Raw genomic sequence first — 26,569 nt, 5'->3', positions numbered from 1 at the left:
TGCCGAAGGTGCCAAGCTTGCATGTGGCAAGGCATGGAGGTGCCAAAGGTAGGCTTAGGCACGGGGGCGCCGAAGGTGAGCTCAGGTACGGGGGTACCGAAGGTGAGCTTGGGCACTAGGGTGCCGAAGGTGGGCTTAGGCACGGGGTGCCGGAGGTGAGCTTAGGCACGGGGTGCCGAAGGGGAGCTTAGGCACTGGGGTACCAAATATGAGCTTAGGCACGGGGGTGCCAAAGGTGGGCTTAGGCACGGGGGTGCCAAAGGTGGGCTTAGGCACGGGGGTGCCGAAGGTGAGCTTAGGCACGGGGGTGCCAAAGGTGAGCTTAGGCACTAGGGTGCCAAAGGTGAGCTTGGGCACTGGGGGTGCCGAAGGTGGGCTTAGGCAAGAAGATGCCGAAGGTGAGCTTAGGCACGGGGGTGCCAAAGGTGGGCTTAGGCACGGGGGTGCCAAAGGTGAAGCTAGGCACGGGGGTGCCGAAGGTATAGCTAGGCACGGGGGTGCCGAAGGCAAATGAGATGCCAAAGGTGACACAAAGCTTGCATGGGGCAAGGCAATGTGCCTGGGCACGAGGGTGCCGAAGAGAAGGAATGCATATGTGCAAATTTTATTATTATTTTAAGAAATTTGGGTACCTTGTGGATATTTGAGCTTGTGGCATGTCCTTGGAGCTGGGCCTTCATAGCTTCGGCAAGGGCTTGTCCTTCGGCAGGAAGAATGAGGGGCTTGATCCCGCGAGTTTCCAAGTTCTTGGTAGGTGGGCCTCATGAGCTGGGCTTTGGCAAAGGCCTGGGGTTTGTGCTATGTGGAGCTGGGCTTCAGCGGGGGCTGGGGGCTTCCAGATTTGGAAAGGGTGTCTTGGGGGGCACTTTACGAGCTGGGTCCATGGGGGTCCGAGTGTTCGTTTAGTAGAAAGGCCAAGGTGGCGCGAAGGTGTGTTTGAAACTTCAGCAATGGAGTTTTATGCGATGTTGGGCTTGAGCAATGGCCTTGGGGCCGGGTTCCAAAGCTGGGCTTCGGCAAGCCTCCTTGACCCAGGTGGTGGCTAGGGTTTTGAGGGTAGATTCGGATTTTTAGAGGCTGGGTCCTTCCGTTTTTGAAACGTAGCTGGGGCCTTTTTGTAGCTGGGCCCTTGTGCTTTTATAGCTAGGGTTTTTATACCTTCGGTAAGGGAGTCCAAAGATTGGAGATAAGGGCCAGGGTTTGGGGAGAGGAGGTGCAAGTCCCCTATTAGCTTAAGACATGTCGTCACCTTTTAGCTTGAGGGGCTGGGTCAGCCAAAAATTGGTAAGTCACTCCTTCACCTTCTGCATGCTCCCTGCCGTTCGGCAGGGAAGCTAGGCTCCAAAATATATTCGGAGCTGGGTCCGTAGTTCAGCTCGGAGAAGGTGCCGGTCGGCAAGAGATATTCGAAGGTATTTTGGTGAGGGGCTGATCTGTCTTCGGCGAGGAGTGGGTCTAAGTGCCTAGTTTTCGCATCGAGTTGGAGCTGGGTCCGTGGTGTCGTTCATCATTTGTTCGTGGAGGGGGGTTCATCCAATCTAGGACCGTCTAGGGTCTGGGTCCTTGACTGACGGCAAGGAAGTGATTGGAGCCTTTCGATCCTTCTGAAGTGTGGGCAAAGTTTTTAGCTGGTCCTTCAAGGCGTTCGCGATTTCTCTTGGCTTCAATTGGTGCCGTGAGGTTTCAAATGCTTTTGCCAGAGCTGGGGTGTCTTTGGCAAGAGCTTTTGAAAGATAGATAGATGGCTGCAAGGGTTTTTGCAAGGAGAAGACTCAAGTTCGTTCGGCAAGCTCCGACTGATAGACCTTCGGAGCTAAGGCTGGGGTCTCTTGTACTGTTGTAAGGAACCTGGGTCAGCCAAGCAAGGGTGTCGTGACCATGGCAAGGGTATGGTGGGGTGCCGAAGGCAGCGCACGCCGAATGATGGAGCTTGTGGGACAAGCTCAAGTCCCCATATTTTTACTCTTCAAAGAAGTGTCGGTCGGTACTTTGAACTGAGATGTTGGGTTGGCCCTGCAAGCCATGCAAAGTATAGCCACACTGATTGGCTTTCTTAAAATATCATCTTCTGCAATTTGTTGACCTGGCATTCAAGGTGGCTCCAGTAAGGCATTGCCTAACGGCAGCCTAGGTGATGTTGATTGTATGGGTGCCGAAGAGCACTGGAGAGGGGAGAACGACAGAAGCCTTTTGTGTCAATTCCCACAGACGGCGCCAAACTGTTGATGCTCAAAATGGTTGGGCCATTATTGAGTCCAACTTAGTGATGAGGTGTGATGGATGATGGGTGAAGGCTTGGACCTTCAGCAGGTATGTGAGGGCTTTGGCCAATTTATAAATATACAAAAGACAAGATATATGTGGTTCACCCTTAATGAATGGGCTACGTCCACAGAGAAGATGTTCTCATTATGATATTGTTTACATTTGTACAAGGGGGTTAGACCCAAAGATAAATGGAAGAAGGCCTAGGGCCTAAAGTACAAAGCTAGGAGTCTGGAGCCCAGGGGTCAAGTCCCCGGGTCTGGAGACCCAGGACCCGAAGGCTGGACTAACAGGAGAGTCCTGAAGAGGGAGCCCCCAGCTCAGTTTTTCATCCTCTCTTAAGTGGAGAGTGGTATGCTTTTATAGGTGAGAGGGAGCCTTCACTTCTTGTTGTTTTCCGATGTGGGACTCCTCTTGCTTTGCTTAGAGTTCCTTTTAGTCTTCTAGTTGCTTGGTCAGTTATGGTGTCAACAGGTACAATGCGTTAGGAAGACCCTTTAACCAGATTGGAGAGTGCAACTTCGATTCTGATGATCCAAGTTCTCTTAAAATCTTTTACCTTCCCTCCCCCAACTTGGACTTGGATGGGGATTATGAGCTGGACGGCCAGGATGAGTCGGATGGCGATTATGAGTCAGATGGAGATTATGGCAAAAGGGTAGTTGAGGAATTGTGTGGTAAAAATGCATTTACCAATTGCTTAATGTAACATACAAATCCTCAACAATATTTGTTACCAAAATCGTAACCAATTAAAATATTGTTTTGACTAACCATAATGCCACCAAAACAACTATTTATTGTACGCATTAATTCTGTTTTTTTTTCCTTCCCATAACTATAATACCAAAACAAGTAGGACTCTATCTATCAACCCCTATAATCCGGGACCAAACTTTCCAATTCTCTTGAGATTCTTATTCAAATATGAAAGCTGATGTTCTGCCCAAGACCTTCCTTCCCTGTGTATTTAGTTTTGACTTTAGTCTCAAATGAGCTTCAATCACCAAGAAAATCATCCTGGATGGCGAGTAGAATCCCAGGTGAACTGATAGAGAGCATCGGAAAGTGCCTAAACACCAGAACAGATGTTTCTCGATTTCGTGCGGTGTGCAAGTCATTGCGGTCCTCCATCCCTCGCTTCGAAAAGCAGCTTCAATTTCCCATCAAAGTTCTCATTCGAGACACCAATGGCAGCAACACCACCTTTACCCTAACCGAGAGCATTGTCTTTCATCTTGCGCCTCCTAGAGATGATCCTCATAAAAGAGGTTGGTTGGTTAAGGTTGAAGAAGGAAAATATGGTGAAACTCGTATGTTGCATCCACTCTCCCAGTTTGTTGTAGGGAGACTGCCCCACTCATTCCCAAAGGTATTTAACCTATTGGAATTTAGGGTTTTTGAATATGCAAGAGTTTACAGCATACATGACGGGGGTTGGTGGGACCGTAATAATAAGGTGGCCTTGTCCATGAATCTCGGTTTCCCTGCTGTCATGATAATTGTCGATGGAGTATTATACCACGGCAAATTAGATGTCGACGTTAACAACTGCATTGAGATCTCTCAGTTGGATCATGATCAACATTATGATTACGAAGATGTTATTTTTTACGAAGGGAAGTTCTATGCTGTCTGCCAGGACGGACAAGCTGTAGTGGTTGATTCTTGTCTGAATGTGAAAGTAGTTGCGCCGCCAATATTAGCTTGTTCGGGTGGTGATCACAAGAAGAGTTTGGTGGAGTCGTCGGGGGAGTTGCTCTTAGTCGATAGGTATCCGAGTACAATGGGAGAAGATAGTTATTTAGACAAGTGGCTCGACATTGAGCTTAAATTCAAGGTTTTTAAGTTGAACAAAGCTGAAAATCAATGGATTGAGGTTGATGAGAGGGATGCTTTGAGCGATCGAATATTGCTCGTGGGGGATGACAGCTGCTTCTCTGTTTCTGCTAGAGATTTTCCAGGATGCAAGGGAAATAGCATTTATTTCTCTAATTTCTTTTATATGAAGAATAATATGGAGGGTGAGTTTGGAGGAATGTTTAGTGAGATGGGAGTTTTCCGATTAGATTTTGGCAGTCACTTGCCCCTAACATATTATCCAAGCTGTGATAATATCTTCCGCCCACCCCCAACTTGGACTTGGTTGTCAAGCAAGGAAAAGAAAAACAAGAAGAAGATTTGGCGTCGGGTTTGGATTTGGACTTGGCTTTCAAGAAAATTAAAGAAAAAGAAAATTAGACTTAGATCTTGGCGGCTAGATCGATGCTAAGTTGGATGGTCATTTGAATTTTGACACACTACTGCAATTTCAATTTTATTTTATTTTATTGAAAATTTATTGTTTCATATAATGTGGTTTAGTATAGGTGGTTTTTTGGATCCTTCAATGCTTGACTGTGAAGCATCGCAATCTCCAACTTCCCCAAGCTTGATCGATGCAAAGCTGGACGCCGATTATGAGCTTTAAGGAGAGAGAAATTAAGTTGTCAACCTTGCAGTGCCTGCTTCTCCCTATCTCTTTTCATGTAATAGGCCACATGTAAAGGTAGATAGAGCAACATCGACAGTCGCTGTGTCGTCCTGCTAACATATCCAGCCTCTGCTAGTATCTTTGCCCATCGCCAACATGGCCAAGGGCCTGATCTATGCGGAGCTGGATGGAGATTGTGAGTTTAGGCATAACCTACTGCAGATTTTGATATTTTATTTAAACATGTACTCTCATTTTAATGTGGTTGCTTCAAACAAATATTATAGCATAGTTTTTTGGTGCTAGTTAGTAGTTATGAGTTGTTTAGAACAATTAAACTTATAGAGAAGATAAGAAAGGGCAATGAAGCAGAATTCCATTAGCATATATACATGCACTAGGATTTCAAAGCATTCAAATGTTTCATAATTGCATTAGAAGATTGATGAGCAAAGTACTTTTGCCTGAGCATTACATATGGGTATCCAATAAATGACAAAGGGTGAGCTGGTTTTGAGAAGGAAAGTATTTCGTACCACACTTGGTTGTTCTCATCCAGTTCGATTGAGAATCGTTCTTCCCCAGCCTGCTTTGCACAAAATTTGCAGACCACAAATCAGAGGATTCATATATTTCATTTGAAACCAAAAGCACATAAATATAATTTAAGTGAAGAAAAACTAACCAGCAAGTGGCCTTGAAGGGTACCACCTCCGAAACGAAAAGAGGTCATGGACTGTTTACTAGGTCTATTTTCATTCACATATACAACCTGAAGAGGCATCATGACCCATGGCAGAAACTCCTTGACGCAAACACAGAACTTAACTCCGTTTTGAACCGGCGTCTTTGGATCAACAAATGCCCAATTCAGTCCAAAATGCCTGCCAAACCACACACAACCAGTCATAAGATTAAGTTGTCCTTCTCAACTGAAATTTCTTTACATGTAGAGAATTAAACATGGGCTGACCTCCAGTCCTGAAGAGCTCTCTTGCCCTTTTCATAAGTGTCAACACCAGAACCAACCAAAACGCGCGCATGGTTGAACAAGAAACCATTGTTTGAGAGCCCCTTGTCTTGTTGGAGGGAAGACAGGGACTTAGCAGTAGCTCCCCTGAATTTAGCCTCATAGTTAAAGCTACCTGACCTGGTTATAAGCAGCAGGCATGATGAGTTCACACAATGTTTCAAATTCCTTGATAACAGAAATGAAACCATATCAAGTTCAGAGCAGTCTTCTTTACCTGTCAATGCAAGCCTTCTGTTCTTCAGGACTTGGCCTAACCCAGCTCAAGAAAACCATGCCTGCCATAAACATCAATAACCTCAACAACAAAAATGGCATATATTGAACAAAAAAAAAAAAAAATTTAATTTGGCTGGTGCAGTTTGAGCAAACCTCTCAGATTTAAGAAAATGCAAACTAATTATCAATATAATTTATATACAAACAAGGCATGCGATTTCTCCAAAATAAATAGATAAACCCATCATTCAAAAAGAGCCAATATTCTCTGAAAGAACAACTACAAGGTAAGCCAAAGTCCTATGCAAACGGTTGCTAGTTAAAGCTAGAATTAGATGAAACCCATCATTCAAATGCAAGTTTTGAGACATTTATTCACCCAAAAAGCATCAATGAAAACTGAAACCGGGGAGCGCTGAAACGACATCAAACTTCATGAAAAGGAAAAAAAAATTGAAACTTTAGAACCGTATATACGACACGCTGTGCCCAAAAATTTGGAAAAAATTGAAAAATTGTTCTACCTTTCAGCCTGAAGATGTTGCGCTGGGTACGGATTTGCAGAGATGAAACTGTGAGTGAGAGAGTGGGGTGAGCTGATAGACCCTTTTCATTTTGTTTTATGAACTTGGGGGACTGATGGACCACTTTCGCCAAAACAAAAGGGCCCGTCAGAGCCCAAAATACAAACTAAACGGCCCAAAGGGTTTTTATTTTTTATTTTTTGGAGCCAACCCAAAAAGAGCATAACATGCATTACAGTAATACCGCATGAGATCACAGTGTGGCTCATCTACATTAAACAAGGATTACTTGCTATCATCATTCTACTTAAGTTTAGTAATACCATATTAACTTACTAATTAATTAGCACGTGAGCGCTAAATATTATATGTGATGTCACAAATTCATCATGAACTCCTTGTTATTGTACTAACCGGAGTCTCTAATAATTCACTCGGAAGATTGTTCCATTGGACTACTCTTTCACTGGCCATTCCTTCTGGAGACTGGAGAGGGAGAAAATTAGAACAGAGTAATATATCTCTATATATGCAATGCAATGTTCTTGGTATATAAAGTTTGGAGCAGAGCTAGTAGGACAGAATCTTAAAAAGACGAACATTTTTTGTTTTTGTTTTTATAGAATCTTCAAGAGAACCTTGTTTAATCAAACTCTTTTGTCAACCCTCGACCTGGCTTAGGTCCTTCAAAAAATCAATCTCTGATAATATGTTGGCTCAGTATTTTATAAAAGCAAGTCCTCTTGAATACTTTATAAATACAAGAAGAAACCGATGTTTCCTTCTTGTTTATATCAGATTAGGCCGGCCACACATTGCTTTCTAAGGCGAGGATCGACACAACCCAAGTGCTCTGAAACACATCTTAATGCCTTCGTCCGATTATGGAGCAACAACTTCTCAAAGCCGTGTAAATGGCTGATAGAGTCGTCCCCTGGAACAATCTTCCAACCGAATTATTAGAGGCCATAGGAAAGCGCCTCAAAACTAAAACCGATATCTCACGATTTCGTGCCATCTGTAGGTCATGGCGATCATCTGTTCCTCCCTTTGATCAGAAACAACCCCGTTTTCCCATCAGAATTATGATGAAGTTACATTTTCCTGTTAACTGCTTTTTCTTGACCATCACCGAGAGCATAGTCTACCATCTAGTACCTCCTCCCAACATAAACTCAGATGCTTCTGCTTCGACTTCGAGTACAAGGGGTTGGGTGGTTAGGCTCAGGGAAGGAGAATCAGGTGAAACTAGCATGTTACATCCACTCTCCTCATCCTTCCACATAAAGCGTTTGCCCAAGTCAGTGTTTCCAAAGCTACTAAACTTGTTAGAATTTCAAGTATTTGAATTGGCAAAAACTTACACCATGTACCACTTTGACCAAAGTGTTAGTAGCCACAGAGTGGCCATATCACTGAGCCCTGATTGGCCTGCAATCATGGTGGTTGCGGCTGGAAAATTATACCACGGCAAATTAGGCCCTGACATTGAAATGTGCACCATGGTCAAGGATATAACCTCTGAGTTTTTTGAAGATGTTATTTGTTTTGAGGGAAAGTTCTATGCTGTTTGCCACAATAGCACAGCTGTGGTGGTTGATCCTTCCTTGGAGATGACACTGATTGCATCTCCGAGAAGTCCTGATCATGACAGCGGCGTCCATTGCATCAAGAATTTAGTGGAGTCATTGGGGGAGATACTTCTAGTGGAAAGATACCCGAACAGAATGAAACAACATCGTTTCGTTCCGGTTAAATTCAGGGTTTACAAGTTGAATGCAGTTGAGAGGAAATGGGTTGAGATGGAAGGTTTGGATGGTAGGATATTGTGTGTGGGTGATAATAACTGTTGCTTCTCTGTTCCTGCTGGGGATTTTCCTGGATGTCAAAGGAGCTGCATTTATTTCTCTGATCCTTGCTTTACCAAATGTTACAGTAATTATTCATTAGGAAGAAAATTTAAGATTTGTGCGTTCAACTTAGAAGATGGTAGTCTCTTGCCATTACCATATAATCCAGGCTCCTGTAACATCTTTTTGCCACCCTCAACTTGGCCTACGCCTAAAAGAAAAAAACAAAAACAAACCACACTTAGCCTATAGGCACTGAGTTGAGTTATGTAAATCTTAGTTAAAATTATGGTATCTGGTTGTAATTTGGTTGCCTTATGGTTGATCCTATGATATATCACATATAATCTCTAAACCTGATGTGTTCGCATCGTCGCTAAATACGTTTTATAATTTTATTTTTTTCCTCTGAATTAGGCATGAGTTCATAGAAGGCAATATGCAGTCAGTGATGGGCAGGGAAGGTTTCCACTTCATTTATAGCAGAAGTGAAGTCATATTAATAAGAGGTAGTCTTCTTTACCTGTCAAGGCAGGCCTTTTCTTCTTGAGGAGTTTGCCTAGCCCAATAACCTTAGAAATGACACACTGAGGAGAACAATAGAAAACAGTTAGAATTGTGCCGATGGAGTTGGGGTAAAACCACTCCAATTTAATCAAGCATGCATAAAAACATAAGGATCCAATGATGCCTTTTAGGCCTTTTTTGGGTTTTTTTTGAGGCCCTCCCTGAGATCAGGCTTAGGCGCTTCACAGGACTCCCCTTAGGGTCGGGCTTGGACCCGATCAAAGAATGTGATTACGAAGGTTAATATTTAATGTCTATCTCTTTCATTACGTGTAATTATTGTAAGTCCGAAGATAAGTCCTCTATTAATTGTAAGTCCGAAGATAAGTCCTCTATTAATGAACACTGAAATTTTGGATTTAGGATTTATACAAAAGTATTTATCTAAAGAAATTGTAACAAAGAGAATAAAGATGCAACTAAAACATTGGCTAACTGCTCTAACTGGAAGGCCCAATGGAAACATCCGATGTAACTTCTAACCCTAAATAATTGTTGACTATGAGATGCATCTCATGGAGTACATGGACACAGGCGAATCAACCGCGGGCGCATCGTACACCCTCGGATGATCGCTCTCCAATCCGTAGTCCATCATCGGACGGTCCTCCAAGTCCTCATCATGATCGCACACGAACTCAGGCACCTCAATCTCGCTCCTCCGCACGTGCTCCCACAGATAATCGAGCCTGCTCACGTACTTCAGCTTCCCATACACCCTGCAGCCATCGCGCACGTTAGCTCAGGAAACTAAACAGATACTAAAATGCGCTTATCCAAAAAAATTAATGAAATATTACCCTCCGGTGAAAAGGAAGCGGCCGAAGGTGGCTAAGAAGAGGCGGGCTTGCAGGCCAGGGTGGAGGAAATACACAGCTTCGAGGTTGCGCTTGACGTTGATCGGGATTGCGTCGTAGATTGATCGGATGGCGGAGATTCCGGGGAAGTTCTCGCACCTTTGAACTCCGGTGTGCACGTACAACACCGCGAACGGCTTCTTCTCTAATTCTGGAAATATTTTCTCCTCCAAATATTTGCGCAGAGCATCCACGCTCACAATCCTCGCTAATTAAATCATCAAAATGAAAAATTAAATAAAAATCACGAAACTTCGACGAAAAAATAAAATAAATAAAAAGATGAATATATATATATGTACCTGGGAAGAATTTGGCGATGACGCGAAGGATAGAGCGCCCGCGCTTGTCTCTGCCTTTGATTCTGAAGATGTCGAGCTTTTCGATGAGTTGCTGTTGTTCGGATTCGGATATTTGAGTAGGCATTTCTTTTTGGTGTTGTGGTTTGTTTGGATGGAGAGAAAGTGAGGGAATTTAAAGAAGGGGGAGTGGAATTTTATGGGCGTCCGAGGCGAGAGAGGGTTGATTGATGAGGAGGAATGGAGGCGAGGACAAGCGTAATTATTTTGGTGACTGGATCAGGAATTCAAGGGGCGAGGGAATATTCCAAGGTATCTTCACTTTTGAGCGGGCCAAGTGGGGCCGGTGTGTCCGCGTCGGACAGCGGTTTGGATTGCTGACTGCTGACTGCTGACTGCTGGTGGTGGCATGAATGATTTGTGGATAGAGAATAGAGTGGGCTGGCAGTTCAAGTAAATGAAGCCTAACAAAGAAAGATGATATAAAAGCCCATATTTTACCAACCGGTTCTAGCTTATTGAAAAAAGTCTTTCATTTGCAACTTAGTTGTCTCATGTTAAAGGATCGAACTCCATAACACCTTAGTAATGTGTATGTAAGAAACCTCCTATCATAACACCTTAGTAATGTGTATGTAAGAAACCTCCTATCATGGGTGAAGCCACTCCTAAACTAAGAAGGGCCTTGGCCTCCCTAATTTTTTTGACATCCCTCCTCTACTATACACTTAATAATCGACAACTTATAATTTAAGTTAATTACCTCTTTAAATTAAATTAGACACCCCCCAATCTTACAATTCTAGTTCCGCCACTATCTCTCCCATTATAGTTTAGACATGGCTCGTGTTAAAAAATAGAAAACGTATACGCAATTTCAAACAAATTCGTTGACCAAATAAAAAAGAAAAGGAACTCAATTCCACAAATTATCCTATCCATTAATCAGACTGTTAGTAAATAGGTTAAAGGCTTACGTAGTAAACAATGCAGCTTTTTTATGCCTATATAAGCTCCACGTAGACAAATAATAATTTAAAGAAAACTCAACAATAATCTTATGGCAGCTAACTTCCACAGTGAGCATGATCTCATCATCTCATCCTATAGGAATTATTCTATTCAATTTATATTGGTTGATGATAATATAAGTTAAAGTTAGCTAAAGACTTTTGCAGAGTCCACACCCAATCCCTTTGTCCAGTTCTGTTTGAATGCTCAAGATTGTCTTCGATTGCGACTTTATTGTTCATCTTAAAGGGGACTTATGACCCATGCTTGCTTACAAAGAAGTCATTACAGACAACAAATTTGGCGTGTAAACATATTACAAAGGACTCCCTTAAATCTTGTAAATCAATAATAAGTTTCCAATCTACACATCTAACTAGCTTCTTCATTCCAGTGAAATGTAATAAATGCTTACAGTTACAGGCAAGAGTTGTACAAGATAATGAATACCCCGAGGTGCCCAGTCGTCGCGATCAACGATCGGCTATGTAATGATACAACAAGTTTTCTATGATCTTTACGTGTAATGGCATAATAAACACGATGTCTTAATCTATGGGGGAGGACTGGATTCATTCAACTCAAACCCAGATTCCTGTGCGAGCTCTGTAAAATCTTTTTCTCCACTCAAAACCTGTAAGAAGCGCCAAGCTTTATGAGAACAAAGTATATCTATCTTAAACAAGTTTTTACAGCAACAGGTTCCTATTGCTAGGTTTTGCATGAGAATATATATTGAAAATATTGAATAATCTATGATGGGATTTATCACCTGCCCGTTTATCACCCATGTAGGAAAACCTTCAATTCCAACATCAATACATGCCTTTGCCATTATAGTTCCCTTCCTAAATCCACCAGGGAAGCACTCAACATAGTTCAACAGCTTTGCTGCCTCACGCCCAAACATCTACATGATGGACAAAACAAACAATAGGATACATCAAAACTTACGGATAATGCCTTCCTGAACATTACACATTGGAAGAAACTAGGGAAAACCTTTTAGAGATGATGAAGAGAGAAACTTCATGATTGAATCACATTTAATTAGGAACTAAAAAGGGAAAAGTACCTGTTTTTGTTCTACACAATGTGAACACCAGAAAGCCCCATACATTTTAGCACCTATAGCATTCAGATGCTTTGCAAGAGCTATAGCAAAAGGACTTGACGGTGTTGTTATCTCAGTTGTAAAATATGGAAGATCAATTTCTGACGGGCTGTTAACAACATAAGTAATAAGAAAAAAAATATGAGCGCAATGAACACAGAAAACCGACAAAGAAAATAACCGGCTAACATAATCTACCAAGATGATATTTGTGATCATTCAAATAAGTAACTTGGTGAATTTAGATCCAACCAAACCATGGGAAAGGTTTGATGAGGTCAATAAACACACAATACTGATCTTAATTTCATCTACATAGTAGTCAAGTAGCCAACACCTTTAGTCTCAACTAAATAGACTACATAGTAAAACAACAATCCAACTCATATAAATAACCATCGAACTGGCAGTTCACAATCAATTGCTTACTCAAAAAGTTCCGAAAGTGATGTAGAACGTCCTTTACAAGAATTTTTTTTATACGAACTAATTAAAGTCCTTAATCACTTATGTTTATCAATCTCCTATATTTCCTACTAATCATAATGCCACTCTTTATAAAGTTTAAATTTTTATTTCCTCCTGTGTCAAGTTAGTTGGAAGGGCATGCCCATAATCCTAAAAGATTGAGCTTCAGAGCAAAATATGGGTTCATATCACCAAATAGCTTCCCAAACTAACATATTCATGAAAATGAAAAACAAAATAGCATGAGCGAGGCTAATCACCTTGAGGAGACAGGCGGATAAGCACTATATGACCTGTTGAGAGTCACAAACACCAAGCTAGCTATACATAGCAGCAAGCCCACCTCTTTCTGTACTTTTTCCAACCCTAAATCCTACAGTATAATAAACCCACCAAAATTCTAGTCATTGCCAATAACATCAAATCAAAGAAAATGAAAATGAAAAACAGAAAAAAGCTAGCTAACCTTTAAAGTGATGAAAAATAAGGTGAAAGAGAGCAAAGCTGATAACAAACAATACGAGCAAGAAGCTCCTGAAAATTTAGTGCTAAGAATGTACAAAAAACAAGCGCTAGCAGCTGCCATGGAAGTTGTAGTCCCAAGTAAAACCAGGCGAGCATTAGATTCACCTATCCCAAAAGGCAACTTCTTTGCAGTCAATAGCTGCACACCAAGAGTAGCAACTAACCCATATGCAACCATACCAAACAATGGAAGAGGAACACCTGGGAAAACCAAAAGGAACCTTCTTTTAAACACATTGCATACAATCAATGTAATTCATTTCCAATTCACAAAAGGCCAGTCGAAAGTTTAAATTTTTCTTGTTTTGGGTCATTGTATATTTGAATTCAGTTGGGTATGGAGTTGAAGAGAATACCAAAAACGACGGCGTAATCGCTGCTGAGGATGTCGCTGCAGGTGCCACCGCCGATTGGGCAAAAGGCATCAGAATTCGTTAGCTTGAGATACGTCAAGTACGTCGTTTCTAGAAACCCAACGCCCCCGAGCCCTACATATAGTTTGTCGGTCAAGCTACTCGAAGACGACGGCGCCAACGACGCCGTTTTGGCATCGGCGTCGGCGTTTTGGTTCGGCTCGGATTCGGAAGAAGAACATGTTATGGGAAGCAGCAGAGATCTCCGACCCCAACCCAGAGTTTTATGGAGGAAAGTGAATCTGCCATGGATGGACAGAGACCTTCGCGCCGACGAGAATGGAGGAGTTGTTAGGCTCGCGAACGCCAAGGTAGCCATTCCACTCTCACATTCCACCTGAAAATCAACTGAGACTCGCGGGGATTAATCTGGGCTGGATGGGCCGAACTAAGCTCCTGTGACCTCAATCTTGGGCCTTATGTCTATGAAGCTTTGCTTATAGCCCAACCCAAATTACTTACTGATCTTTTTTGGAGGAGAGCCCAAAACAATTACTTGCTAATCATCCCATGAAAGTTTTTATACCTCGTGAGGAGGGCCCTAACATGGGATCACCGTCACATACAAAACTTACTCAGATCAACGAGGAACTAAAACACAGACTTACGTCATGTTACATTAACTTTTATTTATTTATTTATACAAATCATATTAGGGAGGGGGGTTTTGAACCCAAGATCTCGGATGTAAGGATAAATACTCTTAATCACTTAAGTTACAAGCCCCTTATAGCTTATTTTTCTATTATCTAGCTCTGAATATATGGTATTTTCATTTCTAATATTGGAATCATTTTAGAATTAAGTATATAAAAAAAAGATTTTTGACCAAATAGTTTTTTTTAGAAAAAAGAAAAAAAAATACACAATTCGTCCAAATAGTTGATGTATCACATCACATATAAGAGTTTTTACCAAAATAAAATAAAAAGATCATTTATGTGATTGTTTCTGAGAGAACAAAAAAAAATTGAGATTTTTATTGGATGGGATATATAATATCAAATTCCAAAACCGAAAGAATCTTGTCTGCACTCTCAGCCACCCAGGTGTACATCCATTGCCTCTTTCTTTAACTCAAGGTCGAAAGATTGAAACTTATCCATGCAAAAGTATGTGTGCCTCCTGTTGGGTTTATCTGAAATCAGAAACAGCAAGACTTGGCGTGGCATCCAAGCCCCTATTCTCTCTCTCTCTCTCTCTCATCTTGTCATCATCTCTGCCCTCTGCTGACACACCCATTAAATAAATAATGACACAACCTCCTCACACAACCTCCTTAACCATATTCCATATTTCACTGCTAAGTGCTAAAACATTCACTCGCACATTGCAATCTGCAAATCCCAGATACCAAAACCAAAACATAATCAATTTGCTATCTTCAAAACAATCCAACAATATTAAAAATGGTGGCAATTTCTCTTGTGTCTTCCTCCTCCTGCCTTACTGGCTCTGCACTTCAACCCCCTTCACTTTTTTCTCCTCAAAATCTCAATCAGAGGTCTCTTTTGTCACTCAATGTGAATCTGCAGAGACATGGCACTGGAATTCAAAACAAGAACTGCAGCTTCTGGTAAGTAGCAAGCACAAAGAAACCCACCAACCAAAAACAAAAAAAAACAAAACTTAAAATAGAATTCTGCTTTTTTTATAAGTTAAAAAATATTGTGTTTGACACCAACTGTGATGTTGTTTGGCAACTGGGAAAGTCCGAGAGCTGCCCAGAAAGGGAATTTGGAAGCTGTTGGTGTTCCAACTTCAGTGCCAGTTCGTGTGGCGCATGAGCTTCTTCAAGCTGGACACAAATATTTGGATGTCAGGTACTCTCTTTGTTTTTTATTTTAATTTCTCTATTAAGTTTATCACTCTGTTAATTAATCTTGATTTCTTTGTTTGATTGTTTTTGTTTTTGGGTTAATTGTTTGTGTTTGTGCAGGACCCCTGATGAGTTCAGTAGAGGGCATGCCCCTGGGGCTGTTAACATCCCTTACTTGTACAAACTTGGATCAGGTTCACTTTTTGTTCTTCACACCTTCTTCTTGATTATTTTTTTTCTAAAATTAAATGATTGTATTCATTTGTAATTGTGTTGTTGTATGCAGGGATGTCAAAGAACCCTGAATTTCTAAAAGAAGTGGCATCACATTTCAGAAAACATGATGAGATTATTGTTGTGAGTTCCAGTTATTTTCACTGTCTTTTTTATTGAATTTTAGCCCCCATATAAGTTTTTAACCTCTTGGCTCGACAGGGATGCCAGCTTGGGAAAAGGTCCATGATGGCTGCAACAGATCTCCTAGCTGCTGTAAGCACACAATTTTGGTTGAACGTCGTTATCAAATAGGTTGTGTTGCATATAAAAATTCAGAAAAAAGACTTCAGCCAGAGACAGAATGTGTCTTTTTGACATGTTATATAGCTAACTATGATCATTAATATAATGGTATATTTTATGAAAATCCACATAAAATAATATTGGGTAGAAAAGGATGCAATGTTTTTTATTAATGGAACTGGTGTTGGGTTCAAAGAACTTGAAATTGGTTGAGTTTTCTCAATGGCTTTCCATTTTTTGCAGGGTTTCACTGGCATTACAGACATAGCTGGTGGATATGCTGCTTGGACACAGACTGGACTTCCAACAGAGAAATGAAACTTGATTGTGTCCTGCCACAGAGAGAGAGAGAGAGAGAGAGAGAGAGAGAGAGAGGGTCAAAGAAAAGGTCATATGTAATGTGTATGAAACAAAAAGAAAAGTTGGTAAATAAATCAATCACCCAGCAAACTTTGTAAACAAGTTAGAGAAGTGCTCCACTTTTACCAGAGTTGAAAATCCTATCTTATATGCTTGCTTTATGCTTATGAGAGTTCACAACCAAAAATTGTTGATTGATATACTACTGATAATACCATTTGAGAAATACGACATGTCGTTGCGCAAGTGAAAAGTGCACGTTGTTGTTCTGACAACTCTCTGAGTTTGAGACTTTCACTGTAGAATGCTTCAAACTCACACACACAGCTGGTGGGTAGAGAGATATATTCATCCCTCCACGTTCTCTCTCTCTCTCTCTCTCTCTCTCTCTCTCGGGAAATGAAGGGAAAACATGAACATGGTGTCCACATCTCCTCCCTTTACGTCACCGTTTTCAATTTGCTTTAAAATGGAGAATGCATGCCCCAACTCAACTCGCATTCTTTTTAAATGTCATACGACAACAAGTATACAAGAATGGGAAGTTACCGGAAATGGTTCAAAACAATTCGAAGAAAGCTAGGCAGATCATCTAACAGAGACATCATTGTCGTCTACACCAACACCAGCCCAAGCACTCATGAAGAATCAGCCAGGTACCAAGATCTCAACGGCTCTGCTTCATCATCTTCATCATCCACAAAGAAATTTTTATCCCACGAAGATATTGCAGCCATCAAGCTCCAAGCGTTTTTCAGGGGGCATCTTGTACGTAAACCCACTGGTTATTTTTCATATGGCCAGATTTGTTTGATGGATGATAATTGTTGAATTTGTAGGTTTGTGATGATTTAAACAATTTGACAGGCCAGGCAAGCATTTCGAGCACTGAGGAGCCTGGTGAAGCTGCAAGCCTTGGTTCGTGGGGTGTGTGTGCGGAAACAAGCACGTATGGCTCTCCATTGCATGCATGCGCTTGTCCGGTTGCAGGTCAAGGTCCGTGCACGGCAGCTTCTCAGCGAGTCTAGCAATGGCAGATCCGTCGCAGCTTAACCGTGTTTGATAAACATGTCTAATGAATGTCCGACATTAAGACTTTAAATACAAAGATCTGTGAAGTCAAAGAATTTCCTGATAAAAGGCTGTGTACTTTTAAGTTTAAGATTCAGCAAAATTCTTCTCCTACATAAGGTGCGGTTTCTTTTTAAAACAAAAATTTTAATACCACAAGGTAGTTTACATTATCTTTCTACGACGGCTTTACCGCTAACTGGTGGGCCTAATTTAGACGAAGAAAAACTGAGTCTATAAAGAGAAGACCACCAGAAAAAACAAGAACTTCAATAAAAACTGTGTGATTGCTTGGCAAAGTCTGTACAATGCAGAAGGTTTGTGCAATGAAAATGGTCCACATACAAAATCAGATTTCTCTTATCTTCTGTGCTCAGTGATGGCCCCATCTCAGTCCCGAGAAAAAACCACCTGATTTATCCTTACGTCGATCTTCTCCCTCAGTTCCGACCTGTTTCAAGATTAAAGGATTTAAATATGTTTTATGGGCCAGAAGGTTTACCGTTGGGTAAGAAAGTACCTCCTTGGCCAAATTCTGCAGGATTTCTACAATATCGGAGAAGTGGGGTCTTTGAGTTGGGTCTTGCTGCCAGCATCTCTCAAGCAGTTCGGCGAACCTTGGGTGAGTGGTCTTGGGAATTGTAGGTCGTAAGGCCTGACAGGACAGCCATGCCAATTAGAGTGATTCGATAATAATATTGTGCACATTACATTATGCCAAATTGGGAGGGTAAGTATACCTTTTGCACCACACCTACTGCTGCTTGTAATGGGGTCAACGATGAGTAAGGGAGCTGGTAAATACATCATAAAGATGACCATGAGTTTTGAAATTAATGCCATTATGAACTCATGGATTGCTGAAGTAATTAGCGGGAAAAAAAAAAACTTATTCTTGCAAAGAAAAATAGCACTTACTTGTCCTGTTAGAAGCTCCCACAGTACTATTCCAAAACTGAAAACATCTGCCTTGTGATCATATGGTTTGTGTTCAATGACCTTCATTCAAGAAAAAATGAATTAAAGTCCAATCAACCAACCTAGTCATTGTTAAACCCCATGATAGCTGTAAATACCCTTGTGGATAAAAGCTTAGTTGATTTGAGTATGAACCCCATGAATTACTAAACTATTAATCGTATCACTATCAAGCAATTTTGACTGCAAACACTTGGAAATTATTCTCTTTGCAATATTATTCCACAAAATAAAAGTTGATAGCCAAGACGATGCCTACCTCTGGAGCCATCCAGCGGTATGTTCCAGTTTCAGCTGTCATCACTCCAGACTGAGTCTGCACTCTGGCAACGCCAAAATCAGCAACCTTAACGACCTGTACAAGAAGGATCTACGACTTTAATCATTACAAATCAAAGAAAACATGCTTATGAAAGAATAGTTAATTGACACAGGAAAGTTCTTTTTGAATTTAAATCTCTATAAATGCAAAGGAAAAACATATTTGACACACAATGAATCATTCACTGAAGAGTCGGGGAATCCACTTACTTCGTGTTCATCCATCAGAAGATTGGCCGTCTTAAGATCCCTGTGGATTATATTATTTTGGTGCAAATAGTTCATTCCCTTGGAAACATCAATTGCTACTTTGAGCAGAGAGGGAAGCTTAAACACACCCCTATGTTTATGCAGAAAGTCGTACACACTTCCTCTGGACATAAATTCTGATAAGCAGAAACATAAGCATCAAAAGGTGTTTGTCAGTGAATTGGAAAAGGAGGCCAAGTAAACTACAAATAACAAATTCAAAATGCACCACATATTTAATAAAATGAAAATTCATAGATGTTACCAATCACTTCTATCACAACACCACAGGCTTATTTTCTTCTAGTTGTAACTAGTTAGACATGATGTAGCAAAGATGAAAGTACGGCAGCCATCAGTAACAATCATGACTTCTCATATAATGAGAAACTTGAGCACATGAGGATCGATAATATAAAGGATTCTCTTATACATACCTGTCACAATGCATAGGTTTGGAGGCTTTGTACATGCACCTATAAATTGCACAACATTCTTGTGCCGAATCTTCCTGCCAAAATCATGATATCAAGGAGTTTAAAAAAGATGTATAAAAAATGACAACTGCCACTAACAAGCATACGCAGGTATTTAGATAAACCTCAGTATATAAACTTCCTGTGAAAAATCTCTCAGCATCTCTGCATTGACGCGCTCCGGTTTGAGAACTTTTATGGCAACCTCCTGACTACAATATGAGCCTCTGTACCTGAAAGAAGTTGGAAATAGAAAGTCAAACAAGCACCTGCATGCAATCCAACACAGAATTCAAAATATAACTTACAGATCACCGAATGACCCAGATCCAACTTTGTTCTCAAATTTCAGCTGCCTCGTATCAATCTCCCAGACATCTGTTCCATCAGTTGGTATTTCTATGCAATCTGGGAAAGACTCATTCCTTGTTTGGTTGTCCTCGCCAATAGCAGCAATTGGATGTTGTTTTGACCAAGATTGCTCCTGCAAAACATTTGAGAAAAATCATTAATGAATATTTCTTTTTTTTGGGGGGGGGGGGGGGGGGGGGGGGGGGGGGAGGGGGGCGCTTTGGCAAAATAGATGCATATTCCGTGGCAGTATTAAAGTTTAAAATAAACTAATAGTCTGGATTTGCAAGTGAAGTATTACTAGCAATATGGATTACAAATGGTTTTTATTAAATAATCAAATAGTAGTGGAAAACAAATTATGAAATTGAAAGATGGTACAAAGGATGAATTCACAGTGAATCACATGATCACCTGGGAAAGGTGAACCCAAACTTTCTGACTGATGGTTACAAGTTAGGTGGTATCCGGCTTTCACAAGACAAAAAACAAAGTTCACTAAATTTGAAATGAAACCGGCCAGAGCATTCACATACCCATAAATAGTCTAAGTCTATTCAAAGCATGGACAATTCAACTTTTGTTCTAGATCATACACAACAATAAACTAAGGAAAATTAAGGAGCAAAATTACCTTTAATTTTGAAATTTCCTTTTGCAGCACACTTTTAAGCTCCTCGGTTTCCTAAATGTTCCCACATGGAAGAACACTTTGTTCAATGAACAAGAAGAATGTGACTCAAACATCTATGCTGAAACATCCAAACTCGTACCTCATAGTGCCAACCATCGACCACGAAAACATCCAGAGAAAATCCATCGACAGTGGAAAAAGCATGAGCTTCTTGAATATTCAGTCCAATCTCAGCAAGTAATGAAGTTAACTGGAAAATTAATCACTAAGATGTATCTTTTAGTAAGCGAGTGAGTGAGTACTTCAGTCAGAGACAGACAGGACACAAAATTTTCCATATAACTGTTGAATCTTAGACATTCTAGAAAACTCACAATTATATTCAATTGATAGCCTAATCAATTAACAAGAAATTCTAAGGTTCATAACCTAGGAACTGTTCCACCAAACATACCTCGTGGAAAAAGATAAGTCACTCGGAGCTACCTGATAGAGTTCCAAACATTTGACATTATTTACATGGTTGAAAATAGACAAATCAAGACTCTAGAGCCCCACTAGTCAGATCATCCTATTACAGCATAATCCTTTTAGAAAATAAAAACTTATTCTATAAAAGGAAACTAAAAACCTACATGTCCATTGCCTCTTGATTGAATTCTAGTTCAAGCACAAATTCCCAATTGCATGCAACGAATAACCACTGATAAACAAATGTGAATTTTCAGAGCCATTCAGCAGTAACCTATATATATCACAGCTGAGATGGGAATATGGAAACTAAGAAAACATCATTGTTTAAGATATTCTTTAAATGGATGGAACAAAGTTTAGAGACATTATGTATCTTGGTACTCAAGTTTGATCATAGAATTTTAATGATATCAAATAAAAAACAAAAGCCACCATATAGGAAATTCTGGAAGGAAAATTGAAACACATATTTTAATGATGTATGCCGAATATCAACAGATATGAGCATAATCAGATGTATAATCAGCTAATGTAAAAGCATCCAAAACAAAAGATGATGGCATGTATTTGAATAATATTTGGTAAAAACCTAAAGGTCCACCGCAGGTATGTGGATATAAAGATGAGGACTACCTGACTAAGAAGTTTGGGCTTGTCAACTGTTGAAAACGTGATCTCATGCATAGGCCTACACAATTAACACCGAAATTAACAAACCAACACAAATAAATTATTAAGAATATTTGTGTTTGTGTTCATGGTAAACAACATCAAACTCTTTTCTTTGTGGTATAGAAGGCTCATGAGCATAAGCCTAAAATATGTAGCCCCACCCAACGTAGCTAGTAGAGCACAAAATCTTATAAATTACGAAAAGTTGACAACTGGGAGAGAGAGAGAGAGAGAGAGAGAGAGAGAGAGAGAGCACCGGAAACAAAATGTAAAAATTCAAGAATACAGTAAATTTTTTTGTACACGCCATTCACTATCCTATAGAACATAAAACATATTCCACTGCAGATGAGAAACTTTTAAGAAAATGGAGAAACCATGACTTCTTCTATCTCTCTGTTTCTGTCTCTCTCACTCACACATGCAAACCCAGTCCATGGGCAGACACCATTATCATAATATAATCTAAAAAACAAACAAAATGGCAGATAGTTTAACAAACTAAACACCTCTACAAAGTGACGGGGAGAAGCCACTTTGCAGTGGAAGACTGACTACTTAAGATCGGGCTGAATGTTCATTTCTTACCTAGAAAAGAATGGTGTTGAACTCACTGCACTACCTCCATCTTCAACATGGTATCTATTTGCTTGAAGTGCAAATGCTTCAAGATTAGGAGATGAACCAAAGGTAGGTGGTGGATGGATCCTGATGACAGCAGAATTCAAAGAGAAGCACATATAAGATAAACATACAAAATAACAGAGTGAGGTTATTGAATGCAAAACAAGAATGGAAAAGACAGCTGATATATCATGCCATACCCTTGTCTGTTAGAATAATTAAAAGAACTTTGTGCATCTTCTATCATTGAAGAATCTGAATGGACCGAATCAACAGAGTTTCCGACATGATAAACCTAAATCGATGAAAAAAAATTCATCAATAGCAAGTATTTATGGATACTTGGCTCAGGTAATTACATTGATTATAATTAATACTTCAACTCGAAGACGACATCCCTATTTTTTATATAGGATAAGATTAGATAACTCTATTCGGGCAACACAAGTAAGATGGTTGCCACTAGCTAACTCTATTCAACCAACACATGCACAATTCATAAGTGCATGCATGCACACACACACAAAGACAGATGGCATTAAGCATCAACATAGTGAGTAATTGCTTATGTGTTCACCTGCACAGTGCGAACTTCGAAGGCAGGTTGATTAGCAGGGTCTTCTGCAAATTGCAGCAATCTCTTATGTGTAAGCACATCTTCTGCCCTCTCCACGTTCACATCCAATGCATATCTACATAGTTACAATAACAAACAGCCAAGCGAGATCTCAAAATTATATACACTCTAATTCCCAAAAGTAAAAATTAATAAACTTAACCAAATTTTGTTCTTTTTTTCCTATTTTTCACTCTTTTCCAGCTCTTGCCAGCTGTCAGCGCTCTAGAAATTCGAAAATGAAAACTCTAGTACTAGGAAAACAAAGCTTCGTATGATACTTGACAGAAGTATGAGAAAGATTCCAACTTTTTTTTCTTGCTTACATTTCCTATAGTTTATCAGCAACCAATCAAGCAATGCCATAAGCCATAGAAACTAATTAACGAACACACAAATCAAAACAGAAAACCTAGGGTTAAGACGATACCGAGCAGGTAAGCGATTGAAATGAAGCCAAAGCTGATCATCAAATCCGAGAAGATTAGCCTCCTCAAAATTGGACTGTTGGATTCGCCGAAGCACCTCGTTGTAAACCTCGAGCTTCTGTCTCTGATGGCGAGGCTGAGCGTGGGACGAGAGCGCGGCTCTGCTGCCACAGCTCTCTACGTCTTCATCAATAGCCATTGGAGCTGAATCAAAGCTTGAGAGAAGCAAATCCAAATCTGCTAATGGATTTATAGACTACAAATGGAGAATATGCGCTGTTCTGCAGGCTCAGTCAGAGCTATTAATAAGAAGAAGAGTGAGATGGAGATTTTGGAGAGAGAGAGAGAGAGAGAGAGAGAGAGAGAGAGAGAGAGGAAAAGCTTCAACTGGAAAAAGGCAGCCAGAGAAGGAGAAGATTCTCTCTCTTTCTTTCTCTGAATTTGGCCATGGCTTTTAGCAAGGGGTCCACTGCCTGCTGACTCATCTGTGACTTATCTATCACTGCCGCTAATTAATTATTAGCAAAAACTAATTTTGTTTTATGGTGCACATTGCACAATCCCTAAAGAAAATGATGGATTGATTTTTTTTAATTCTTTAAATTATGGATATCTCTAAAGAAAAATGTGGGTTTCTGGCAATAAAATTAAATAAATAATGTGTTTTTTAAAATATTTATTATATTATATTATATTATATTTTTCTTCTATTTTAGAAAGACAAATTTGGAATTTTCCTTCACTCGTTCCTTATATGGAACTTTAAAATTATTTGAATGAGCCAGTTCATGTGTGATAACACCTTGAGGTATACCAATGTGATATTAGAGATCTACTCAAATTATAATCGTCACGTCACTAGCCCAGTCACAACTCATCTAAACTCCAGATGTTTAGTGATGCTTATCTAAATCTTATAAGTTTATTTGGCTGCAATAAAATACGAAAGCTTAGTTTTGTATTGGATTATAACTAGTTTGTTTTGAATTGGTTACCCTTGAAGTTGTCAAATTGAAAATGTTAGAGACAAAGTAAAATGTCTTGATGAAAAAACTGACCCTTCCAAGCTCCAACACACACTATAGCAAAAGGAAGTGATTGGTTAGTCTAACATAGCTCAATATTCTCGATGAATTAATACTATTGTATTATCAACTATATTATGGTACTGGTTTGGTGGTTTATAATTTAATTTGTATTGAGTCATGGGCCAGCCTTGAAAGAACAAGCACTCATCCTACTCTGCTTTTTAAAGCATATTCCATTTTGGTTTCTATCTGCTTGCTTTGCTCACATTTCCTATTTTAATTTTAATTCAAGCATACATTTATATAGAAATCTATCTTTCTCACTTTGGTTTTTAATTTTCTTATTGATCAAGTTATTTTTCAATAGAGAATTAAAATTGAGTTAACACTTTGTGGTATATACTATATATGGATGATGAATAAAACCCCTCATTTGCGGGTGTTGTTATGTTAGCTCTCAAATATTGAATCTTGTCGAGTGGGGTTATCACAGTGGTTGTGGCTCTTTCCCTTATGTCTTACTTGGCACTTAGAATCGAAATCCCATAATTTCTTTCATACCAATGTAAAAAAAAGTAAAAATTTGAATCTTTAATTAATTTTTTGGACAATCCTTAATTTTCATTTTGATACCATGCGTTAAAGAGAATAAAAAGTAGCATCTAATCTAAAAATGGCTAACATTGGACAGGTGAGAGCAACAAATAAATAAATATATTGATCGATGACGTTTCTGTTTCTTATTGACCTACCTACATATGCGATGACGTTGTTGATTTTCTTGTAGGATCAACACAATTAGGTTAGAATATTATGAATTGTGGATAGAAACTTTGGAATTGTTCAAGTATAATAAATCATTCACTCAAAACAAAAACAAAAAATGAGTCGATAGCTTTTTGTACGCTGAGATGGAACTTTGAAAACGAGTGAAAGTGATGGACACGGCAAAGTTAGCCTATGAGATCGTCCCATAAAATGAAAGACAAGAAAGGATTTCATAGTTTTAGTTAGATATATATGTCATGATATATGGTTTGGGCGTAGACACCACATCGCACTCATAATACATAATAAGAACAAAGATTCAAATTTTAGGCGGAATGAGGATTGTAATTTGTTCTAGTTCTCGAGGTAGAATGAGAGACCGAAAAGCTAAGATTGAATGAATTGATAGAGAAGTTTTTGTGTTATATATGATAATCATTATGATAGACGAATTATACGTAAAACTTTCATATTTGTGAGAAAGATAAAGGATTTTATGATCGGTCTACAACCCTTGGATGCCAAAGGCGTCCTTAGGGTGATCTCGTAGTTCTACAAAGTGGAGACGATGGTGTCGGTCCTTAGGGTGATCATATCGTGTTAGTTGTTACTTGTCCCATTGGGTTTGTAGAGTAGAGGTAGCTTGATGATGCCACAAATGCCTATTGTTGAACTTTGAAGTTATTTGCTAGTTTATATTTTTCTATTTCCTCTGGTGGGGATTATTGGCGTGCCCTTGACAATCGAAATGTGAATAGCATATGTGGCTTGGAAGAAAACACAGTGCATGACCCAAAGAAACAAAAGTCCCTTACTAGACTCGAATTTGGTAGGAATAATTTGATTAAGTGCCCTGTTATTAACAAATAAAAAACCTCATAAATCTCAAATTATGGTTTTTAATAGCATTCTATTTTATTGATTAAACCACCACATACAAACGACACAAGCTGTTAAGCACCATAATCCATGGTGGGATGACCCCACCTTTGTCATTTTTATTCAAAAAAGTTTAGAGGAAGATTAGTTACTCTCACCACCATCATCAGAGCATACTCACAATCTCGAGTCGAAACAACTTACGCGTGAGACCCCACTCTTGTCCTTTGATTCTCTCTTATAATTTTTCTTCACTTTCTTAAAATAATTCTCTAAATGCAAGAAAGAAAACCCAATCATTCATTTATAATTTATTTTCCGTATTAATTCTTTTTTGTTATTGGAATTTCCGTATTAATTCAAAGCGAAAGAAATTGTACACATTATTGGATAACATAAATTTCATAAAAAAAATTGTAAATTTTGATATTATTGTTTTGGATTAACCGTGAAGTAGTTAATGTAAATTACCTTTTATCCAACTAAACAAAGACTGTTCCACCCAATAAATTACCTTTTCAAAACCAATTGGGTTGCTGCAACTCATAATTGTCTAGGAATTGTTAATTCCAGCTGGAAATTAAAAGGAAAAAAAAGGAAATATTATTATTCGAGTAAAAAGTCCATAACCAATATAACAATCAAACCTTTTGCTTAACACAACGGTTGAGTAATGAGCCAATCATA

The 26,569-nt window shown here is 39.5% G+C and overlaps 8 protein-coding genes across 8 annotated transcripts; 4 read left to right on the top strand and 4 right to left on the bottom strand.

Annotated features, from left to right (window-relative positions):
- The first annotated feature begins 3,017 nt into the window (after positions 1-3,017).
- Positions 3,018-4,780, top strand: LOC110761383 (F-box protein SKIP23-like). The gene has a single exon (XM_088256059.1). The coding sequence runs from the start codon at positions 3,203-3,205 to the stop codon at positions 4,535-4,537; it is 1,335 nt and encodes a 444-aa protein (XP_088112185.1). The 5' UTR covers positions 3,018-3,202; the 3' UTR covers positions 4,538-4,780.
- Positions 4,781-5,093: 313 nt separating this feature from the next.
- Positions 5,094-6,605, bottom strand: LOC110761379 (outer envelope protein). The gene is made up of 5 exons (XM_021963844.2): positions 6,512-6,605; positions 5,986-6,046; positions 5,712-5,888; positions 5,424-5,622; positions 5,094-5,324 (listed from the first exon to the last, which is right to left on the bottom strand). Exons 2-5 carry the CDS (start codon positions 6,042-6,044, stop codon positions 5,136-5,138), a joined length of 624 nt encoding a protein of 207 aa, XP_021819536.1. The 5' UTR covers positions 6,045-6,046; positions 6,512-6,605; the 3' UTR covers positions 5,094-5,135.
- A 457-nt stretch (positions 6,606-7,062) lies between these two features.
- LOC110761382 (F-box protein At2g26160-like) lies at positions 7,063-8,625 on the top strand. The gene has a single exon (XM_021963847.2). The coding sequence runs from the start codon at positions 7,426-7,428 to the stop codon at positions 8,611-8,613; it is 1,188 nt and encodes a 395-aa protein (XP_021819539.2). The 5' UTR covers positions 7,063-7,425; the 3' UTR covers positions 8,614-8,625.
- A 608-nt stretch (positions 8,626-9,233) lies between these two features.
- LOC110761351 (SEC14 cytosolic factor family protein / phosphoglyceride transfer family protein) lies at positions 9,234-10,330 on the bottom strand. Its single transcript, XM_021963814.2, has 3 exons — positions 10,088-10,330; positions 9,729-9,993; positions 9,234-9,647 (listed from the first exon to the last, which is right to left on the bottom strand). The coding sequence occupies exons 1-3, from the start codon at positions 10,209-10,211 to the stop codon at positions 9,428-9,430; spliced, it is 609 nt and encodes a 202-aa protein (XP_021819506.1). The 5' UTR covers positions 10,212-10,330; the 3' UTR covers positions 9,234-9,427.
- A 1,130-nt stretch (positions 10,331-11,460) lies between these two features.
- On the bottom strand, positions 11,461-13,968 carry LTO1 (NAD(P)H dehydrogenase (quinone)s). The gene is made up of 6 exons (XM_021963818.2): positions 13,559-13,968; positions 13,144-13,403; positions 12,938-13,050; positions 12,171-12,318; positions 11,868-12,005; positions 11,461-11,729 (listed from the first exon to the last, which is right to left on the bottom strand). The coding sequence occupies exons 1-6, from the start codon at positions 13,932-13,934 to the stop codon at positions 11,649-11,651; spliced, it is 1,116 nt and encodes a 371-aa protein (XP_021819510.2). The 5' UTR covers positions 13,935-13,968; the 3' UTR covers positions 11,461-11,648.
- An 835-nt stretch (positions 13,969-14,803) lies between these two features.
- On the top strand, positions 14,804-16,415 carry LOC110761357 (thiosulfate sulfurtransferase 16, chloroplastic). Its single transcript, XM_021963820.2, has 6 exons — positions 14,804-15,191; positions 15,328-15,438; positions 15,555-15,628; positions 15,721-15,791; positions 15,870-15,923; positions 16,197-16,415. Exons 1-6 carry the CDS (start codon positions 15,025-15,027, stop codon positions 16,269-16,271), a joined length of 552 nt encoding a protein of 183 aa, XP_021819512.1. The 5' UTR covers positions 14,804-15,024; the 3' UTR covers positions 16,272-16,415.
- A 138-nt stretch (positions 16,416-16,553) lies between these two features.
- Positions 16,554-17,775, top strand: IQD20 (IQ-domain 20). Its single transcript, XM_021963821.2, has 2 exons — positions 16,554-17,081; positions 17,181-17,775. Exons 1-2 carry the CDS (start codon positions 16,824-16,826, stop codon positions 17,364-17,366), a joined length of 444 nt encoding a protein of 147 aa, XP_021819513.2. The 5' UTR covers positions 16,554-16,823; the 3' UTR covers positions 17,367-17,775.
- LOC110761355 (serine/threonine-protein kinase STY17) lies at positions 17,639-23,610 on the bottom strand. Its single transcript, XM_021963817.2, has 16 exons — positions 23,210-23,610; positions 22,741-22,855; positions 22,364-22,458; positions 22,128-22,247; positions 21,501-21,555; positions 20,533-20,643; positions 20,394-20,444; positions 19,717-19,892; positions 19,534-19,641; positions 19,370-19,443; positions 18,894-19,069; positions 18,622-18,717; positions 18,303-18,383; positions 18,125-18,178; positions 17,905-18,039; positions 17,639-17,835 (listed from the first exon to the last, which is right to left on the bottom strand). Exons 1-16 carry the CDS (start codon positions 23,404-23,406, stop codon positions 17,758-17,760), a joined length of 1,722 nt encoding a protein of 573 aa, XP_021819509.1. The 5' UTR covers positions 23,407-23,610; the 3' UTR covers positions 17,639-17,757.
- Between the last annotated feature and the right edge of the window lie 2,959 nt (positions 23,611-26,569).

The sequence above is a fragment of the Prunus avium genome, chromosome 7 (genome assembly GCF_965620075.1).
Source record: "Prunus avium chromosome 7, drPruAviu1.hap1.1, whole genome shotgun sequence".
Lineage (NCBI taxonomy): Eukaryota > Viridiplantae > Streptophyta > Magnoliopsida > Rosales > Rosaceae > Prunus > Prunus avium.
This window is presented reverse-complemented; position numbering and strand designations above follow the sequence as displayed.